The sequence below is a fragment of the Saccoglossus kowalevskii genome, chromosome 4 (genome assembly GCF_978046115.1).
Source record: "Saccoglossus kowalevskii chromosome 4, keSacKowa6.1, whole genome shotgun sequence".
Lineage (NCBI taxonomy): Eukaryota > Metazoa > Hemichordata > Enteropneusta > Harrimaniidae > Saccoglossus > Saccoglossus kowalevskii.
In genome coordinates this window covers 42,208,097-42,228,863 of record NC_140644.1, presented here as the reverse complement: position 1 = coordinate 42,228,863, position 20,767 = coordinate 42,208,097, and the positions used below count along the sequence as shown (strand labels likewise).

The following is a 20,767-nucleotide window of genomic DNA, read 5'->3' as shown; positions in this document are numbered from 1 at the left end:
ATGTTATACTTGGCCATACATTTCTCTATGTATATTGATCTTTTTCTGATTAAAATAATTGTGCTCTGTTTTATGAAATGTAAATACAAAACTGAGATATATCCAGTTTTATATACATAATTCAATTTTAAAAACATGCAAATATGCAAGATATTAACATTTTAATGCTGGTGTAGCTTATGATATTTTTTTAAGCTCTGGATTAAGTGTAGTGATTACAAAAAGACAGTTTAGGTCAAATACTAGGGGAGTAGGTATATATAACCCGTTCATGTCTACATCAGTTTGGTCTGTGTGAATTTTCAAATATATATGTGATATTGATATCAGTTTGAGTTGCTGCCATTTTATGATTTGGTCACGCTGTTTTATATGTTTATTTTGATTGTACATTGTTTGTCACACTGTTTGTTGTGAAAATCAATTTAGTGTATAGCGAGGGATAATTGACCACTACATGTACTCTGTCATTTAATGGAAACAAAAAAGGTCTGAATTATAGTAATACCATAGTTAGTTACTCCGCTGGTAGTGCTTTCGTAGAGCTGTATCTTTTATGGTCACACTAAGGGATAGTATTTTATAAACACTGGATGATGATGACAATTTCAATCTCAATTTTATTAGATATTCTTCTAACCGTGGGTTAGACGTAAACTGCCGTTAACTATGTGTATATGTAATTTTCTGCATATCAGTGTATATAATTTGCTAGGTTAATGCAGTGCAAATGACGTTATTAATGCCCTATATAACAAAACAGTATACACACAATTCTGTACTGGGTAGAATATATAATATCCTCTGGCTGTCTTAATATTTATATTTCATTTCAGTGATACTTCGCAATTTGAACCATAGCATCATAAACATGTAGTTAAACCCAGGATTTGAATTTCTTGTAAATAACAGAGAGGCATGATTTTTCATGGATTTATGACGTCTTTCAGTAGAATCAAGTAGTTTAGATATAAATGAATGCAATCTAAAGTAAAAGTAAAAATAAAAGCTGTTTTCTGTAGTTGTAAAAAAACTGTAATAGCTCAAACTGAAAAATTTATTGATCAGACATGAGTGCTTGGGGAAAGTTTCTGAATAAATAAATTACTATTAATCGTCAAAAAAAACGTTGGTCGTTACTCAGTTTCATGTTCGATATGGGAGCCATAGCAAATAGTAGTGTACACAACATGTGTAAAATGCATTGTTTTTTTCCCACGAAATTCAAACTTGCGCTGTGACAACGACCATCACCCAGATAGAATGACATGTCATAATGTCTCTGTATATATACAATTGGTTTTTCAGTTTAAGTATGTTAACATATTTGCTTTATATGACATGCACTAAAATGAAAGAGGCATATCTATGGCCACTATAAGTTGTATTTTAATGATTAAATATACAATAAATGCATCATTGGTTTGTGTATGCTTCTATCAGTGATGTAAATTACTCTATTCCAGGCAGTGTCCAACACAACAGATACGGTGAATGCTCAAGAAACAGTAACATATGAGTTCTTGCATTATAGTTGTTATCTCTTTTTACTGTGCTGTAATTTATACTTTTCTGCCTGCATCTGAAAGAGATCTGGTTCAAAAAAACGAAACTCAAAATAAAAGTTGAATTGCAACACATCCCTGTTGGGTTTTAGACTATTAAAAAGTTGTTCATATTCCTTGCTGTGCTGTATCTTCTGCATGCTTATTTTTAGCTTTGCTGCCAACCAGCCAACCCTAACGGTGAATAATGCCATTGAATTTAGTATATCAATAGATATGACAGCTTCACATGACCCAGTATGTGTACGTATTTTGTTGTATAAACTGTCAGCATTATTATTCTCTGTACATCAGGTGTGTCTGGTAAATCGTTGATTGCTCACATCTTGCTAATTGATGGCATACTAAAGTTAACATTCTTAATGGATTATCAACACCCACTTGTAGGGCAAGATAAAAAAAATATTATGTTTCTGGTAGTCCAACTTTGTCTAGAATTTGTATTTCAACCATTTATGGCTAAGCTGGGAAATGACTTCTGGAGAGAGAGAGAGATCTAACACCTTATGATGCTGCACAAATTCTTCACATAAAAATGTGGCTTCCTATAATGTAAATGTAAATTCACAATGTGATTTGGAATTTACATGTATACTCAAACATAGGCCAAAATGGCTAATAGATTACTATAAAACAATTTATTTTCACTCACATTTAATTTCACTATTTTGATGTTTTGAGCATATTCACTGTGTTTTAATTTCACAAATTTGTCAAGGAAAGTTTTATTTTACATAGTCATGTAGATTTAATTTAACAGATTTTACATATCAGCGAAAAAAGTGAAATTAAAACCCAGTGAATAATTAATGGTTTTACAGTAATTAAAATAAAAAAATAGCCCAAAATAAAAAGTTGAACCTACCCTACCCTATTTTTGTTTTCAGTGTTACCAGAAACACACTATTTATTTGATTTGGCCTTACAGAGACAGGAAATGAGATGGTTTCTGGCATTAAATAATTTGTTCAATTACAATACTGATCAGTGATCGCTATGAGATGTGAATGTGACCACCTTTATTTAAAGACCACCTTCCCATAGTTGACCACCTTTACATAAAGGCCACCTGCCCATAGTGACCACCTTTATATAAAGACCACCTGCCCATAGTGACCACCTTTATATAAAGACCACCTGCCCATAGTGACCACCTTTATATAAAGACCACCTGCCCATAGTGACAACCTTTATATAAAGACCACCTGCCCATAGTGACAACCTTTATATAAAGACCTCCTGCCCATAGTTACCATCTTTATATAAAGACCACCTGCCCATAGTGACAACCTTTATGTAAAGACCTCCTGCCCATAGTGACCACCTTTATATAAAGACCTGCCCATAGTAACCATCTTTATATAAAGACCACCTGCCCATAGTGACCACCTTTATATAAAGACCTCCTGCCCATAGTGACCACTTTTATATAAAGACCACCTGCCCATAGTGACAACCTTTATATAAAGACCTCCTGCCCATAGTGATGACCACCTTTATATAAAGACCTCCTGCCCATAGTGACCACTTTTTATAAAGACCATCTGCCCATAGTGACCACCTTTATATAAAGACTACCTGCCCATAGTGACCACCTTTATATAAAGACTACCTGCCCACAGTGACCACCTTTATATAAAGACTACCTGCCCACAGTGACCACCTTTATATAAAGACTACCTGCCCACAGTGACCACCTTTACATAAAGACCACCTGTCCATAGTGACCACCTTTATATAAAGACCACCTGCCCATAGTGACCACCTTTACATAAAGACCACCTGCCCATAGTGACCACCTTTATATAAAGACTACCTGCCCACAGTGACCACCTTTATATAAAGACCTCCTGCCCATAGTGACCACCTTTATATAAAGACCTCCTGCCCATAGTGATCACCTTTATATAAAGACTACCTGCCCATAGTGACCACCTTTATATAAAGACCACCTGCCCATAGTGACCACCTTTACATAAAGACCACCTGTCCATAGTGACCACCTTTATATAAAGACCACCTGCCCATAGTGACCATCTTTATATAAAGACCTGCCCATAGTGACCACCTTTATTTAAAGACCACCTTCCCATAGTTGACCACCTTTACATAAAGGCCACCTGCCCATAGTGACCACCTTTATATAAAGACCACCTGCCCATAGTGACCACCTTTATATAAAGACCACCTGCCCATAGTGACCACCTTTATATAAAGACCACCTGCCCATAGTGACAACCTTTATATAAAGACCACCTGCCCATAGTGACAACCTTTATATAAAGACCTCCTGCCCATAGTTACCATCTTTATATAAAGACCACCTGCCCATAGTGACAACCTTTATGTAAAGACCTCCTGCCCATAGTGACCACCTTTATATAAAGACCTGCCCATAGTAACCATCTTTATATAAAGACCACCTGCCCATAGTGACCACCTTTATATAAAGACCTCCTGCCCATAGTGACCACTTTTATATAAAGACCACCTGCCCATAGTGACAACCTTTATATAAAGACCTCCTGCCCATAGTGATGACCACCTTTATATAAAGACCTCCTGCCCATAGTGACCACTTTTTATAAAGACCATCTGCCCATAGTGACCACCTTTATATAAAGACTACCTGCCCATAGTGACCACCTTTATATAAAGACTACCTGCCCACAGTGACCACCTTTATATAAAGACTACCTGCCCACAGTGACCACCTTTATATAAAGACTACCTGCCCACAGTGACCACCTTTACATAAAGACCACCTGTCCATAGTGACCACCTTTATATAAAGACCACCTGCCCATAGTGACCACCTTTACATAAAGACCACCTGCCCATAGTGACCACCTTTATATAAAGACTACCTGCCCACAGTGACCACCTTTATATAAAGACCTCCTGCCCATAGTGACCACCTTTATATAAAGACCTCCTGCCCATAGTGATCACCTTTATATAAAGACTACCTGCCCATAGTGACCACCTTTATATAAAGACCACCTGCCCATAGTGACCACCTTTACATAAAGACCACCTGTCCATAGTGACCACCTTTATATAAAGACCACCTGCCCATAGTGACCATCTTTATATAAAGACCTCCTGCCCATAGTGACCACCTTTATATAAAGACCACCTGCCCATAGTGACCACCTTTATATAAAGACCACCTGCCCATAGTGACCACCTTTATATAAAGACCACCTGCCCATAGTGACAACCTTTATATAAAGACCTCCTGCTCATAGTGACCACCTTTATATAAAGACCACCTGCCCATAGTGACCACCTTTATATAAAGACCACCTGCCCATAGTGACCACCTTTATATAAAGACCACCTGCCCATAGTGACCACCTTTATATAAAGACCACCTGCCCATAGTGACCACCTTTATATAAAGACCACCTGCCCATAGTGACAACCTTTATATAAAGACCACCTGCCCATAGTGACAACCTTTATATAAAGACCTCCTGCCCATAGTGACCATCTTTATATAAAGACCACCTGCCCATAGTGACAACCTTCATGTAAAGACCTCCTGCCCATAGTGACCACCTTTATATAAAGACCTGCCCATAGTAACCATCTTTATATAAAGACCACCTGCCCATAGTGACCACCTTTATATAAAGACCTCCTGCCCATAGTGACCACCTTTATATAAAGACCTCCTGCCCATAGTGACCACTTTTATATAAAGACCACCTGCCCATAGTGACAACCTTTATATAAAGACCTCCTGCCCATAGTGATGACCACCTTTATATAAAGACCTCCTGCCCATAGTGACCACTTTTTATAAAGACCTCCTGCCCATAGTGACCACCTTTATATAAAGACCATCTGCCCATAGTGACCACCTTTATATAAAGACTACCTGCCCACAGTGACCACCTTTATATAAAGACTACCTGCCCACAGTGACCACCTTTACATAAAGACCACCTGCCCACAGTGACCACCTTTACATAAAGACCACCTGCCCATAGTGACCACCTTTACATAAAGACCACCTGCCCATAGTGACCACCTTTACATAAAGACCACCTGCCCATAGTGACCACCTTTACATAAAGACCACCTGCCCATAGTGACCACCTTTATATAAAGACTACCTGCCCACAGTGACCACCTTTATATAAAGACCTCCTGCCCATAGTGACCACCTTTATATAAAGACCTCCTGCCCATAGTGATCACCTTTATATAAAGACTACCTGCCCATAGTGACCACCTTTATATAAAGACCACCTGCCCATAGTGACCACCTTTACATAAAGACCACCTGTCCATAGTGACCACCTTTATATAAAGACCACCTGCCCATAGTGACCATCTTTATATAAAGACCTCCTGCTCATAGTGACCACCTTTATATAAAGACCACCTGCCCATAGTGACCACCTTTATATAAAGACCACCTGCCCATAGTGACCACCTTTATATAAAGACCACCTGCCCATAGTGACAACCTTTATATAAAGACCTCCTGCTCATAGTGACCACCTTTATATAAAGACCACCTGCCCATAGTGACCACCTTTATATAAAGACCACCTGCCCATAGTGACCACCTTTATATAAAGACCACCTGCCCATAGTGACAACCTTTATATAAAGACCACCTGCCCATAGTGACCACCTTTATATAAAGACCACCTGCCCATAGTGACCACCTTTATATAAAGACCACCTGCCCATAGTGACAACCTTTATATAAAGACCACCTGCCCATAGTGACAACCTTTATATAAAGACCTCCTGCCCATAGTGACCATCTTTATATAAAGACCTCCTGCCCATAGTGACCACCTTTATATAAAGACCACCTGCCCATAGTGACCACCTTTATATAAAGACCACCTGCCCATAGTGACAACCTTTATATAAAGACCTCCTGCCCATAGTGACCACCTTTATATAAAGACCACCTGTCCATAGTGACCACCTTTATATAAAGACCTCCCAATGCAATTTAAATGTTTAGTGACCTACATATTATGAAGCCTTCTCTGTCTAATGTGACCAGTAACCATCCTTTTGGCATCACTTTGGTCAATAAAACCTGTATAAATGTCAATGATAGAAAGTGATTGCATGTTTATTGTTTTATGCTCGTCTTCACATGACATTTTCCATTTAATCAAACTATTTATTTCCCATCTTAAAATATCTATTGAAATGAGAAATTATTGATTTTACTTGCCAGTCAATCTCTGTGTAAAGAACCATATAAAGTACCTTAGGTGGTTGCAATACACAGGTTTAGCTGTACCTGTAATCTATCATTTAAGAAAACAATTTAGTATTCAATTGTGTTTATATGAAGTTTAAAGTTCAAACCTGTGTCAAACAATGTGAACAATGGTGTGTGAGTGTTTACCGTATAAACCATGATGTCACCTTGGATTGTGGTTTACTCTTAACCACACAATGATTTCTTGCATACTGAACTCTGTATGTCATCAACTGATATAGCCAAGGAGTACAAGTAACGACTTGTAGTCCACGCTAGAGTCATGTGTGGAGAGAAATTATACTTGAGATAGGAGACGATCATTACATGGAACTTGAAATATTTGTAAGTGTTGCGTTTTTTTTCTCTACTGAAAGCGATTGGTTCTTATACTTGTTAGGTTACTAAATTCATCGTACTTGTAGGCTTTTTAATGTTAAGGCAGGATTGCCTGTAGAGATTGTAAGAGTCGTTTAACAACTGCTCTTGTGAAACTGTGTAGCAAATCCATCATTAGAATCTACCCACGGCCACTCACTTTCAATAATGTTAGTTTCTGCTCTCAAGTCATTATTTACATTAGCGTATGTAAAATGGGTCTTTTTCAGTTAATTTCTCAAGACTCGTTCATCGGTGGCCTCATATGATGGTTTAAGAATATGAATAATACTGTAAATTTGTTTTTTGTGAAAAACATACAATTTACGCAAGTTGGCAAATATTTTGACAAGGAGTCATTGCCCTTTTGTGAAATTTTGCTGTGGTGAATATCCTCAAGTGATTGAGTTACGGAAAGTTCTAGTGTTGAATAATAATTGTTCTCAGTAAACAATATTAATACACAAATGCAAAAAACAACTTTTAAAAAAGATACAAACTGCAAATGAGCACACTGTTGCGTTCAATGAATTGAAATGTTTCATCTGGATGTGATAGCGCCCTCTAACACACACCCCTTCCCCCCATTTTTACAATGTACATTTGTAGTATTTTACCATATCAATGTTATTTACTGTGACACCTGTGAAAAATAATGCAATTTTTAAGTTCTATGTAACAAATACCATAAAATTGTGAAAATTTCCATAAGTGAGATGTACAGTATGTTACTCACACAAATAAATGATAAAAAACACAGTCCTGGAACAGACTCATTGAAGACACAAGATAAATTTGCTACATGCATAGTCTTCAAATAATAATAATACATGTAAAAGTTATTTCTCAGCTATCAATTGTTGTAGATAAATTTATGGAGATAAATTTACACAAATATGACTTTAGCATCATGTTTCAATGTTCATGTTCACTGCTCCAAGAATTTAGCAGTTTGCTTTGACTTCTCCCATTGCAAAATTAAAATGTCTTATTGAATTATATGTGAATTATATACATTTATCAGTATGTAATATGACACCATGTGTATTGAAGCCAATATATCTTGTTGACTTGAGTAGTGAAGACATTGTCACTGCTCCTGTAATCCAATTATCACAACTACTTCTCATTTGAATATGGAACAGAAGTTAAAGTTCTTAGAACTGTTGTTCAGCTCTCACATGTACTTGGATGTACTGGCGGCTTTAAGTTGGTTTAAACGAAAATCTGTTTTGTGACTGTCTGGACATGAAAAGCGCTGCCTGTACTTACAAGCCTGAATACGTGTACACACGATACAGGAGATCACCTTACACTGCCATAAATAAAATATAAATTAAAATATATTTTGTTCTTCCTAAATTATTTTGCATTTAATAATTCAAAAGTGGATTGTATTGTTGAGAGAATATCTAGGCCTTTTTATGAATATGAATTGCTTTAAATAACAACAATTTATTGTTGTTTTTTTCCTTGGTTTCATTTCCTGTCTAGGCTGTATCAGGTGAGTATGGCAATGAACTGGTTTTAAAGAGTTCACCTAAAATATAATTTTTTGTTATTGACACTTGGAATGTGAGAGGAAACGCACCTAATTGATTAATTTCAGCAAACAGTTATGATAATGTCTAGTTTAGAGAAAATGAATTAGCCTTAGCTGCTTAGTTATTTATGAGACTTATTACCATTTCACTTCCTGTCCTTTGCTGACCCAGCTTTGTCTCAGTTTTCTCTTGTTTAACCTGAGAGGAGATGCAGATGCAGTTGCTCGCTGCTCACTGAAGGTTCAGTCTTGTGTGATTCTTTAAGAGAAATCCATCTGTTATTTGCTTGTAAGCTTGTAGCATGGCAGCTATTTATTTGCCGAGAACACTCCATTAAATCGCGCTTTCATGAAGTTCTTCACCAAAATAAGGTATTATGTTTTGTTCGTGTTTTTTTTGTTTGTTTTTTTGTTTTTTTGGCAATGCTTTTGGGAAAATTATTTACTCTGAATTGTTACCTAACCACAAATTTCATTTGACAGTTTATGATAATTTGTTAAACTTAGCTGATAATGTCAGTGTATGCATGTGAGGCAGCACGTTATATTGGTTTTCTGTAGTAATTTTTTTGAAAATCCATTCAGATCAAAGTCATATGTCATTCCTTAAATATGTTTATGAGATTCTTGTACTGATTGCTGATGACACCCCCTCCCCTACAACAAATGATGTGCATTTTGTATACTGTAATGAATTTGGTGTAAAATCAACCAATTTTAATAACAGTGTGTAATCCATCTTAGATTGAAGCACTGATGTTGAAACAAATATTTATACATGTGTAGTCTAGGTCACAACAACTAGAACTTTAATTTTTAGATCATGGTATTCCTAATAATTCTAAAAAAAATGATGGCCTTATATCCAAATGAAAACTATCATCTGAAAATAGGTTGAATGTTTCAGGGGAGAATCAAGTTGCCATGGTGTTTGATGCAACGATGGAAGTAGACTCCCAGTTTGTCATTTCTCTCATGCAAATAAGAAAATTAGATTTTGAGGATGTCATCTTAAGTTACCAAAATCATATCTCTAATTTTTTTTGGGTTCTAATCCATTAATATATTTCTGTGTATACTTTGTGTGTTCTTAGGGATGCTGATTCATTCGTGAGTTAACCGGTAGTTGTAGATGTAATTTGGTTAAAATTTACTTCCATCTTTTCTAATTTCAGTATAACTTGATGTTTACTGTCAATTACTTATTTTTACTTTGCTAGGGATGAACTGGTGCAAATATTTTAGCCGCATTGAACAAACCAGTATAATAGATTCAAGCGAAACTAATTTAAAAAGGTCAATATAATTGTATATCTCAGTGTAAATGAGTTGCTGCTATATAACAGATAAAGTAGTCATTTATCATTGGGTATTCTGATCTTTGCCAGCGGTATTGATTTGCCATAGTTTTCTTCTGATGAATCTTCATTATCTTTATTGTAGCATATGAGTGTTTTAATTATTGTCATGTTGATCATAGCTGCATTGCCACCTCCCTTCTCCTATGCTGGTCAGTTGGCATTTACAGAGAGGAAGGAAAAGCTATGGATTTGCGCTTTGTTGGCCATTGCTAGTTTTCAAGTGCATCATTATACTAATCATTGTCAATAAGCATCAAGTTACACACATGTAAACATGATTGCATAGTCACTCAACACCCGATTGAGAAACACCCTTGTTCTAAGGTATTAATCCCCCGGTCGCCGGCAACAGTGCACGTTATGCTTGTGGAGTGAAACCGATGACGTCATAGCATCTTGGGGTCTTCCTAGATTTAAATTGTCTTCCGTTTTGCACCTGTGAATCTTTGCCATTTTATACAGCTTACTTCAAAATTATTCTGAGTTGCGTGTGTTCGTAAAAGCTTCCTTACAAGGCATGTGTAATTTGAAAGATATATTCATTTAATTGACATACAAAAATCAAGATTTTAATTTCAGACCGTCACAGCCAGCACAGTTCATTGCAGAGTGACATCTTATGGTGACGCTGTACAAAAAGTTTTCACCCTGTGAAAATGTGTTCCTATATTTAAACCAATCACAATCATCATATTTTTGTAGTTTAATATTTAAATTGTTCCTCAATATATATTATTTTGTGTAGAAGTAGCATTAAAGGGTTCATTTCAGTCGATTATTAGTCCCCGTTTGGACGAAGTCTGAAAATGGGGACTTATAATTCGGTCTTCATCCGTGAGATTTTGATGTTTGTAATTTTGTTTTTCAGATCAGATTCAAAACTGCTAAGTGGCAGACATTTTGTATTAGGTAAACTTTGTCTCTACATGCATGCTTGACTAATTGCAATTTTATTTACTATTGTATATATTTTCAGTTCCAGTCTATTGACTGTGTATAGTCACCATCATAATTATGGTACTGTTAAGACGAGTGAATGTCAGGTTCCAAGGCGAAGACTGTCATCACGAGTTAATCCACCACCTCCAGATCTCAATGAGTGGCTCAAAACATTTCAGGTAAGCATGATATCCATGCATAGATCTGCCTCCCATTTGTTGATGGCTATACCATATCTACTTTATTAGTAGTGCATATAAACTAAAAAAACATTTGTTAGCTTCGCTGTCATCGCAGATGACCCAGCGGAGCTGTTGGTATGGGGGTCTCTCCGGCATTGTCAGTCTCGCATCCCGTTTCCCCGCGTGAAGTTTTCCTTTAAACGACTTCTTCTTCAGAAGTTCTTGACCAATTACATTTATATTTGTACCAAAGGTACTTGGGGTAGTCCTCTGTCAGATTTTTTTAAATTCGTCTCAAAATATGGATTTTTAGTGAATATTTTTGTTATTTTCGACAACTAGTCCAAAACCATAAGTCCAAATGCTTTCATATTTCTAGGAATGATACTTGGGGTGGTCTTCTGTCAGATTTGTTAAATTAGTCGTAAAATATGCAAATTTGGATTTTTAGTGAACATTTTTCTCATATTCTTGTTTCATGATAATGAAGACAACAGAGCTATTTTGACTGTCAGGTCACTTGTTTTATGCTGAATCATTAAAATATTACTTATTTTGACCTTAGGAACAAACACCTCTGAAATTTACATAAGTGCATGCACTACTGATAGAGCTAATATGGTATACATGGATCTTGTATTCATTTATGCAACAGAGAATATAGTTCGAATGATGTCGAAAACAGGGATTTTCCTCTTTGTGTCAGTGCTTGCATTAGCCATGTTCAAATATCACATCCATCATGTACACAGTCTGAATGAAGATGGCTGCTTGGAGGCCATTTAATTGTAAAATTGCAAGATTTCCACCATATCATATCATGCACATAGATGATTTCCAGTCAAACTTACGAGAGTTTTACATGATTATACAATTAGTCTTGAGTCTTAATCTTCAATTGCTCATCCTGTTATCTTGTAATCTGAAATGTTGCTTTCTTCTTTCAGAGTTGGAGTGCTTCACAACGATTGATGGCTTTAGATGAATTAATAAACAGATGTGATCCGTCACAAGTCAGACATGTCATGTCGATAATAGAACCTCAATTTCAGAGAGACTTCATTTCATTATTACCCAGAGAGGTAAGTTACTTTCATCGTCTTTCAGTAAAGTATTGAATGAAGAAGATTGGACTTTTTCCTGCAGCTGTCATGTGTATAGCAATTCACCTGACTTTGTGATAATTACATTTCTGTGAATACCATATAAATAATGAGCACATAATCTGAAAGTCACTGAATCTGGTTTTCTATTGGTATTCAATACAAATTTAAATTAACATTCAAATCTGGTTACATGTATATAGGTGGTATGCTTGTTTCCCAATGGAGTTCTTTGTTGAATTCAGTCATTTGAAATTATGTGCAGTTAAAAAACAAACAAACCACAAGGTGAAATATATAAAATGCATGAAATCTGTATTTTTGTAATTTGGTTGAATAAGCATTAATGAGACCAAGATGCCCCAGAGGACCTGAAACGAGTAATTGATTTGATTTTTTTTTTGAGTCTCTATTTTCATACTAGACACAATAGTGGCCCTTCATTTTTTGTATTCATCTGGGAGCATGTAGTAATCTGCTCTAACTTCCATGCCATATACATGTATTGAAAATCTGTGCTTTGCTCCATGTTGTTTTATTCCATGGCAACCTTCAATGCAATCAAGTGAGTAATTTACTAAAACCTTTAAACTTTTCAGTGTCCACATTTTAGTGATGGCAGTTACAAATTGACACAGGAAATTGTTCATTAAAAATAGAAATTTGAGAAAAATATTGATAGTTATAGCTAGTGTCATTTTAATTTATTTTATTTTAACCATAGAAACACTTGCAGGGTTTGAAATACTTTGGTGCACACTGCACTATGTACATAGATTATTAGCTAGTGCAAATAAACTCAAAATATAATGTGCACACTGCACTATGCACATAGATTATTAGCTAGTGCAAGTAAACTCAAAATATAATGTGCACACTGCACTATACTCATAGATTATTAGCTAGTGCAAGTAAACTCAAAATACAATGTGCACACTGCACTATGCACATAGATTATCTATCAGCTAGTGCAAGTAAACTCAAAATATAATGTGCACACTGCACTATGCACATAGATTATCAGCTAGTGCAAATAAGCTCAAAATATAATGTGCACACTGCACTATGCACATAGATTATTAGCTAGTGCAAGTAAACTCAAAATATAATGTGCACCCTGCACTATGCACATAGATTATTAGCTAGTGCAAGTAAACTCAAAATATAATGTGCACACTGCACTATGCACATAGATTATTAGCTAGTGCAAGTAAACTCAAAATATAATGTGCACACTGCACTATGCACATAGATTATTAGCTAGTGCAAGTAAACTCAAAATATAATGTGCACACTGCACTATGCACATAGATTATTAGCTAGTGCAAGTAAACTCAAAATATAATGTGCACACTGCACTATGCACATAGATTATTAGCTAGTGCAAGTAAACTCAAAATATAATGTGCACGCTGCACTATGCACATAGATTATTAGCTAGTGCAAATAAACTCAAAATATAATGTGCACACTGCACTATGCACATAGATTATTAGCTAGTGCAAGTAAACTCAAAATATAATGTGCACGCTCTTTATATTCACTAAGCCTGAATTAAGTTCAACCAATATTGTAAGATAACTCAAAAAAAGAGCAAATTCTTTCATGATCGTAAATTTGATTAAAACTCTAAAATTGGTGGCCGTGCATTTCACGACAAGTTAGTGCAGATAAATTTCAAATTCAACGTTCACACTGTGCATGCAGGGGAAAAATTGTATTTCAATCCCTGACTTGCGATTTATGTAAGCACATATGTTGCAGGATTTGACGCTAAGGATGTCCTATAGCCCGGGACAATTGAATTGTACTCAGACATACATTTTGGAAAAGTCCTTTAATAAAGCAAATACAGTAGTTCCTACAATCAGGAACCTTGTAAAATCCTACATAAAGTTAGTCAGATATGTCAGATTGCATCAAACCGCAATTTGTCTGCATACTCAACGGCGACTAGTATTTGGAGCATTTAGACTGTAATCATGCTGGCACTGTTAAGCTGTCTGAACCACGGTCTGACTCCAACAGAAATTCCAATCAGTATAAAGATGTTCTATAGTTGACTGACAACTAGCTTATGCATGTGGAAATCTCTAAAACCAAAAGGCTGAATCTAAGAAGTAGCAGAAAGTAATCACCTATGAACCAAGCTTTAGGATAACCTAGTGAATTTTCAGTGTTCTCCCTAGGATATAAACAGTCTGGTGGTACAAATGTAACACCACACTACTGAAGTGCCATTTCCACTGTGTCATTGCTGACTTTTTAGTCCCCGTTCAGACATAGTCCGAAAACGGGGACTTATGTTTTGCCCTGTGTGCGTGCGTGCGTGCGTGCGTCCGTGATCACCTGTATCTCGAACATGCATGGACCGATTAAGTTCAAACTTCACTCATACATCACACATTATATGGGACATATGCACATGCATTTTTTTCATGATCCGATTAACGATAGCCGAATAGCGGCCATTTTAAGGCCGAAAATGCATCAAAATCGCACATTTTCACCATTCCGGACCCGGATCTCAGTTATGCATGGACGGATTTTGTTCAAATTTGGTACATACATTAAACATAATAGGACCTTGATGCACGTCTTTTTTTTTTTGGATCGGGTTCGAAATGGCCGAGTCTTTTTTTTTTTTTTGGATCGGGTTCGAAATGGCCGACTGGCGGCCATTTTGTTTTAAAGAATTCAGTTCTGGATTCGTATCTGAGACATGCTTGGATTGATCGAGTTCAAACTTCACACACACAAGGTACATCATGTCACAAATATGTATGTGCATTTGTTTCATGATCTCATTAACAATAGCCAAATGGCGGCCGCTTTAAGGCCGAAAATGCATTGAAATCGCACATTTTCACCATTCCGGACCCGGATCTCAGTTATGCATGGACGGATTTCGTTCAAATTTGGTACATACATTAAACATAATAGGACCTTGATGCACGTCATTTTTTTTTCCCGGATAAAGTGCAAAATGGCTGACTGGCGGCCATTTTTTTTAAAGAATTCAGTTCTGGATCCGTATCTGAGACATGTCTGGATTGATCAAGTTCAAACTTCACACACACAAGGTACATCATGTCACGAATATGTATGTGCATTTGTTTCATGATCTCACTAACGATAGCCAAATAAGGGCCGCTTTAAGGCCGAAAATGCATTGAAATCGCACATTTTCACCATTCCGGACCTGATCTCAGTTATGCATGGACGGATTTCGTTCAAATTTGGTACATACATTAAATATAATAGGACCTTGATGCACGTCCTTTTTTTTCCGGATCAAGTTCGAAATGGCCGACTGGCGGCCATTTTGTTAAAGAATTCAGTTCTGGATCCGTATCCGAGACATGTCTGGATTGATCAAGTTCAAACTTCACACACACATGGTACATCATGTCACAAATAGATATGTGCATTTGTTTCATCATCTGCTTAACAATAGCTGAATGATGGCCATTTTAAGGCCGAAAATGCATCAAAATCACGTATTTTCACAATTCCGGAACCGGATCTCAGTCATGCATGGATGGATTTTGTTCAGCACAATGTGTTGTACATATGCAGGTGCATTTCGATCATGATCTGCTTTGAATGTATATGTCACTCAAATATGACCGGAACGGGGACGTGTCATTGACAATGACTTGTTAAATCAAATGGATAAGTTTCTCAAAACTTAAAACTTGTGTGTAGTTGTAACACTCTCAAGCATTAACAGTTTTGTAAGTCAATAATTTTGTGCTTAGTGTAATTAAATAGGTTAAGAATTATATGCAAATGTTATTCAAATTAATATGTAAATTGTTACTAATTAACTACATAGTTGTGACAGAATTCTGTGTTAACACTGATTAGCTGTCTCCATTACTTTTTTACGTTACCACATCAACTGATTCATAGGTAAGACCCGCCCACAACACTACAGACCAATTCACTCGTCTATTATTGTAGATTTTTTAAATTCACATGTTCACAGACAGCATCTCGTTTACTAGGTTCAAGCCAACATGAAGGTTACATGCTTCTTGTACTTTCATTATTATAGGTTCAATCCATCAGAATACAGAGTTTTCAGTATAATAGGTTTCTCCCATAATGCATTGCATACATGTGCAGTAATATGCTCAGGTATGCAAAATTTGTGTTTGGTTCTAACTGCCTTAGAATGATAAGTATCCATGTTGAAGTCCATGTCATTATTGTAAGGAAAGAAAATTAATGGTTTGCCAATCTTTGGTAATGAAACTGTAGAAAGATTCCCAATGACGGACTTCATTGTAATCTACTGAAGATAAAACTGACATGTTATTTTTTCTCCATAATATTGTACATGTTGATAACAATCAATGTTGGTGCTTGCGAGAGACGCTATCCATAACGTTGTGTACTAATGTCATATTACTGCTAGACAGCGAGGTTTCCCTGTTGGCAACGAAAGTAGTTACTTGTAAGATTCGTGGCACCTTGAGGCTTTCTGCGATGATTGGAATTTCAAGATAATGTCTTACGCGCATGTATCCAACATTAAGGGTGATGGCCTTTGGTGATATGGGGCTACCTCTCAGATGAATGCATTGGATAGTCCCATATCCACTACCACCTTACCCTGTTCTCACACCTACCTAGTATGTGAAGTGCCAAAATGTGTCGTATGCGAGGGGTAAAATGTATTATTTGCGAGTGTCAAAAACAGGCATATGCGAGGGTGTAATGAGTCATTTTCGGGTGGTAAAACATGGTGTTGAAATGGACAATGAAAGGGTGGTCAGTGCGAGTAGCACTTGTGCGAAATGATGCTAGATCTTGTGGTAAAATGGTATTAGTTCTAGTGAGACACAATGTACACAATGCAAGGGACATCCTTATCACATTGTCATTGTCAGCGATGTGTTATTAGTCTCCGTCAGACATAGTGTTCTGCTCATTTTACAAATTTGGGTTAAATTTTGTACAAAGGGAAGATGTGATGGGTTAAATGTTGTTTTCACTTATTTTTCGTTTTCATCGAAATTTAGCCAAATGGCGGCCATTTTGTCAACCCTTTCTCGCACATGCCTTGCCCTATTTCATTCAAACTTGCCATTGACTTGGCATCAGTCATAGTGAGTTACTGATGCACGTAATTTTTTCGTTTTCATCAAAATTTTGCCAAATACATGAACTGTTGTAATGTGACCCGAACACATGAATTCAAGTGACGTGAACTGTTGTAATGTGACCTGAACACATGAACTCAAGTGACATGAACTGTTGTAATGTGACCTGAATACATGAATTCAAGTGACATGAACTGTTGTAATGTGACCCGAACACACAAATTCAAGTGACATGAACTGTTGTAATGTGACCCGAACACATGAATTCAAGTGACATAAACTGTTGTAATGTGACCTGAACACACAAATTCAAGTGACATAAACTGTTGTAATGTGACCTGAACACACGAATTCAAGTGACATGAACTGTTGTAATGTGACCTGAATACATGAATTCAAGTGACATGAACTGTTGTAATGTGACCCGAACACATGAATTCAAGTGACGTGAACAGTTGTAATGTGACCTGAACACATGAATTCAAGTGACATGAACTGTCGTAATGTGACCTGAACACACGAATTCAAGTGACATGAACTGTTGTAATGTGACATGAATACATGAACTCAAGTGACATGAATACATGAACTCAAGTGACATGAACTGTTGTATTGTGACCTGTGGCATGAACTGTTGTAATGTGACCTGAACACATGAACTCAAGTGACATGAACTGTTGTAATGTGACATGAATACATGAACTCAAGTGACATGAACTGTTGTAATGTGACCTGAACACATGAACTCAAGTGACCTGAACACATGAATTCAAGTGACATGAACTGTTGTAATGTGACCTGAACACATGAATTCAAGTGACATGAACTGTTGAAAATGACCTGAACACATGAATTCAAGTGACATAAACTGTTGTAATGTGACCTGAACACATGAATTCAAGTGACATGAACTGTTGTAATGTGACCTGAACACATGAACTCAAGTGACATGAACTGTTGAAAATGACCTGAACACATGAATTCAAGTGACATGAACTGTTATATTGTGACCTGAATACATGAACTCAAGTGACATGAACTGTTGTAATGTGACCTGAACACATGATTTCAAGTGACCTGAACTGTTGTAATGTGACCTGAACACATGAACTCAAGTGACATGAACTGTTGTAATGTGACCTGAACACATGAATTCAAGTGACATGAACTGTTGTAATGTGACATGAATACATGAATTCAAGTGACATGAACTGTTGTAATGTGACATGAATACATGAATTCAAGTGACATGAACTGTTGTAATACTTGAACACATGAACTCAAGTGACATGAACTGTTGTAATGTGACCTGAACACATGAACTCAAGTGACATGAACTGTTGTAATGTGACCTGAACACATGAACTCAAGTGACATGAACTGTTATATTGTGACCTGAACACATGAACTCAAGTGACCTGAACACATGAACTCAAGTGACCTGAACACATGAACTCAAGTGACATGAACTGTTGTAATGTGACCTGAACACATGAACTCAAGTGACATGAACTGTTGTAATGTGACATGAATACATGAACTCAAGTGACATGAACTGTTGTATTGTGACCTGTGGCATGAACTGTTGTAATGTGACCTGAACACATGAACTCAAGTGACATGAACTGTTGTAATGTGACATGAATACATGAACTCAAGTGACATGAACTGTTGTAATGTGACCTGAACACATGAACTCAAGTGACATGAATACATGAACTCAAGTGACATGAACTGTTGTATTGTGACCTGTGGCATGAACTGTTGTAATGTGACCTGGACACATGAACTCAAGTGACACGAACTGTTGTAATGTGACATGAATACATGAACTCAAGTGACGTGAACTGTTGTAATGTGACCTGAACACATGAACTCAAGTGACATGAACTGTTGTAATGTGACCTGAATACATGAATTCAAGTGACATGAACTGTTGTAATGTGACCCGAACACACAAATTCAAGTGACATGAACTGTTGTAATGTGACCCGAACACATGAATTCAAGTGACATAAACTGTTGTAATGTGACCTGAACACACAAATTCAAGTGACATAAACTGTTGTAATGTGACCTGAACACACGAATTCAAGTGACATGAACTGTTGTAATGTGACCTGAATACATGAATTCAAGTGACATGAACTGTTGTAATGTGACCCGAACACATGAATTCAAGTGACGTGAACAGTTGTAATGTGACCTGAACACATGAATTCAAGTGACATGAACTGTCGTAATGTGACCTGAACACACGAATTCAAGTGACATGAACTGTTGTAATGTGACATGAATACATGAACTCAAGTGACATGAATACATGAACTCAAGTGACATGAACTGTTGTATTGTGACCTGTGGCATGAACTGTTGTAATGTGACCTGAACACATGAACTCAAGTGACATGAACTGTTGTAATGTGACATGAATACATGAACTCAAGTGACATGAACTGTTGTAATGTGACCTGAACACATGAACTCAAGTGACCTGAACACATGAATTCAAGTGACATGAACTGTTGTAATGTGACCTGAACACATGAATTCAAGTGACATGAACTGTTGAAAATGACCTGAACACATGAATTCAAGTGACATAAACTGTTGTAATGTGACCTGAACACATGAATTCAAGTGACATGAACTGTTGTAATGTGACCTGAACACATGAACTCAAGTGACATGAACTGTTGAAAATGACCTGAACACATGAATTCAAGTGACATGAACTGTTATATTGTGACCTGAATACATGAACTCAAGTGACATGAACTGTTGTAATGTGACCTGAACACATGATTTCAAGTGACCTGAACTGTTGTAATGTGACCTGAACACATGAACTCAAGTGACATGAACTGTTGTAATGTGACCTGAACACATGAATTCAAGTGACATGAACTGTTGTAATGTGACATGAATACATGAATTCAAGTGACATGAACTGTTGTAATGTGACATGAATACATGAATTCAAGTGACATGAACTGTTGTAATACTTGAACACATGAACTCAAGTGACATGAACTGTTGTAATGTGACCTGAACACATGAACTCAAGTGACATGAACTGTTGTAATGTGACCTGAACACATGAACTCAAGTGACATGAACTGTTATATTGTGACCTGAACACATGAACTCAAGTGACCTGAACACATGAACTCAAGTGACCTGAACACATGAACTCAAGTTACATGAACTGTTGTAATGTGACCTGAACACATGAACTCAAGTGACATGAACTGTTGTAATGTGACATGAATACATGAACTCAAGTGACATGAACTGTTGTAATGTGACCTGAACACATGAACTCAAGTGACATGAATAC

At 36.6% G+C, this 20,767-nt stretch overlaps 1 protein-coding gene across 2 annotated transcripts in view; it reads left to right on the top strand.

Moving 5' to 3' along the window:
- Positions 1–20,767, top strand: part of LOC100373368 (F-box/WD repeat-containing protein 7) — a 126,014-nt gene that overhangs the window by 79,956 nt on the left and 25,291 nt on the right. For both annotated transcript variants that reach the window (XM_002736325.4, XM_085498137.1), the window contains exons 5-6: positions 11,069–11,210; positions 12,161–12,295. In XM_002736325.4, the coding sequence (XP_002736371.1) occupies positions 11,069–11,210; positions 12,161–12,295 (277 nt within the window). The remainder of the gene's footprint in view (positions 1–11,068; positions 11,211–12,160; positions 12,296–20,767) is intronic.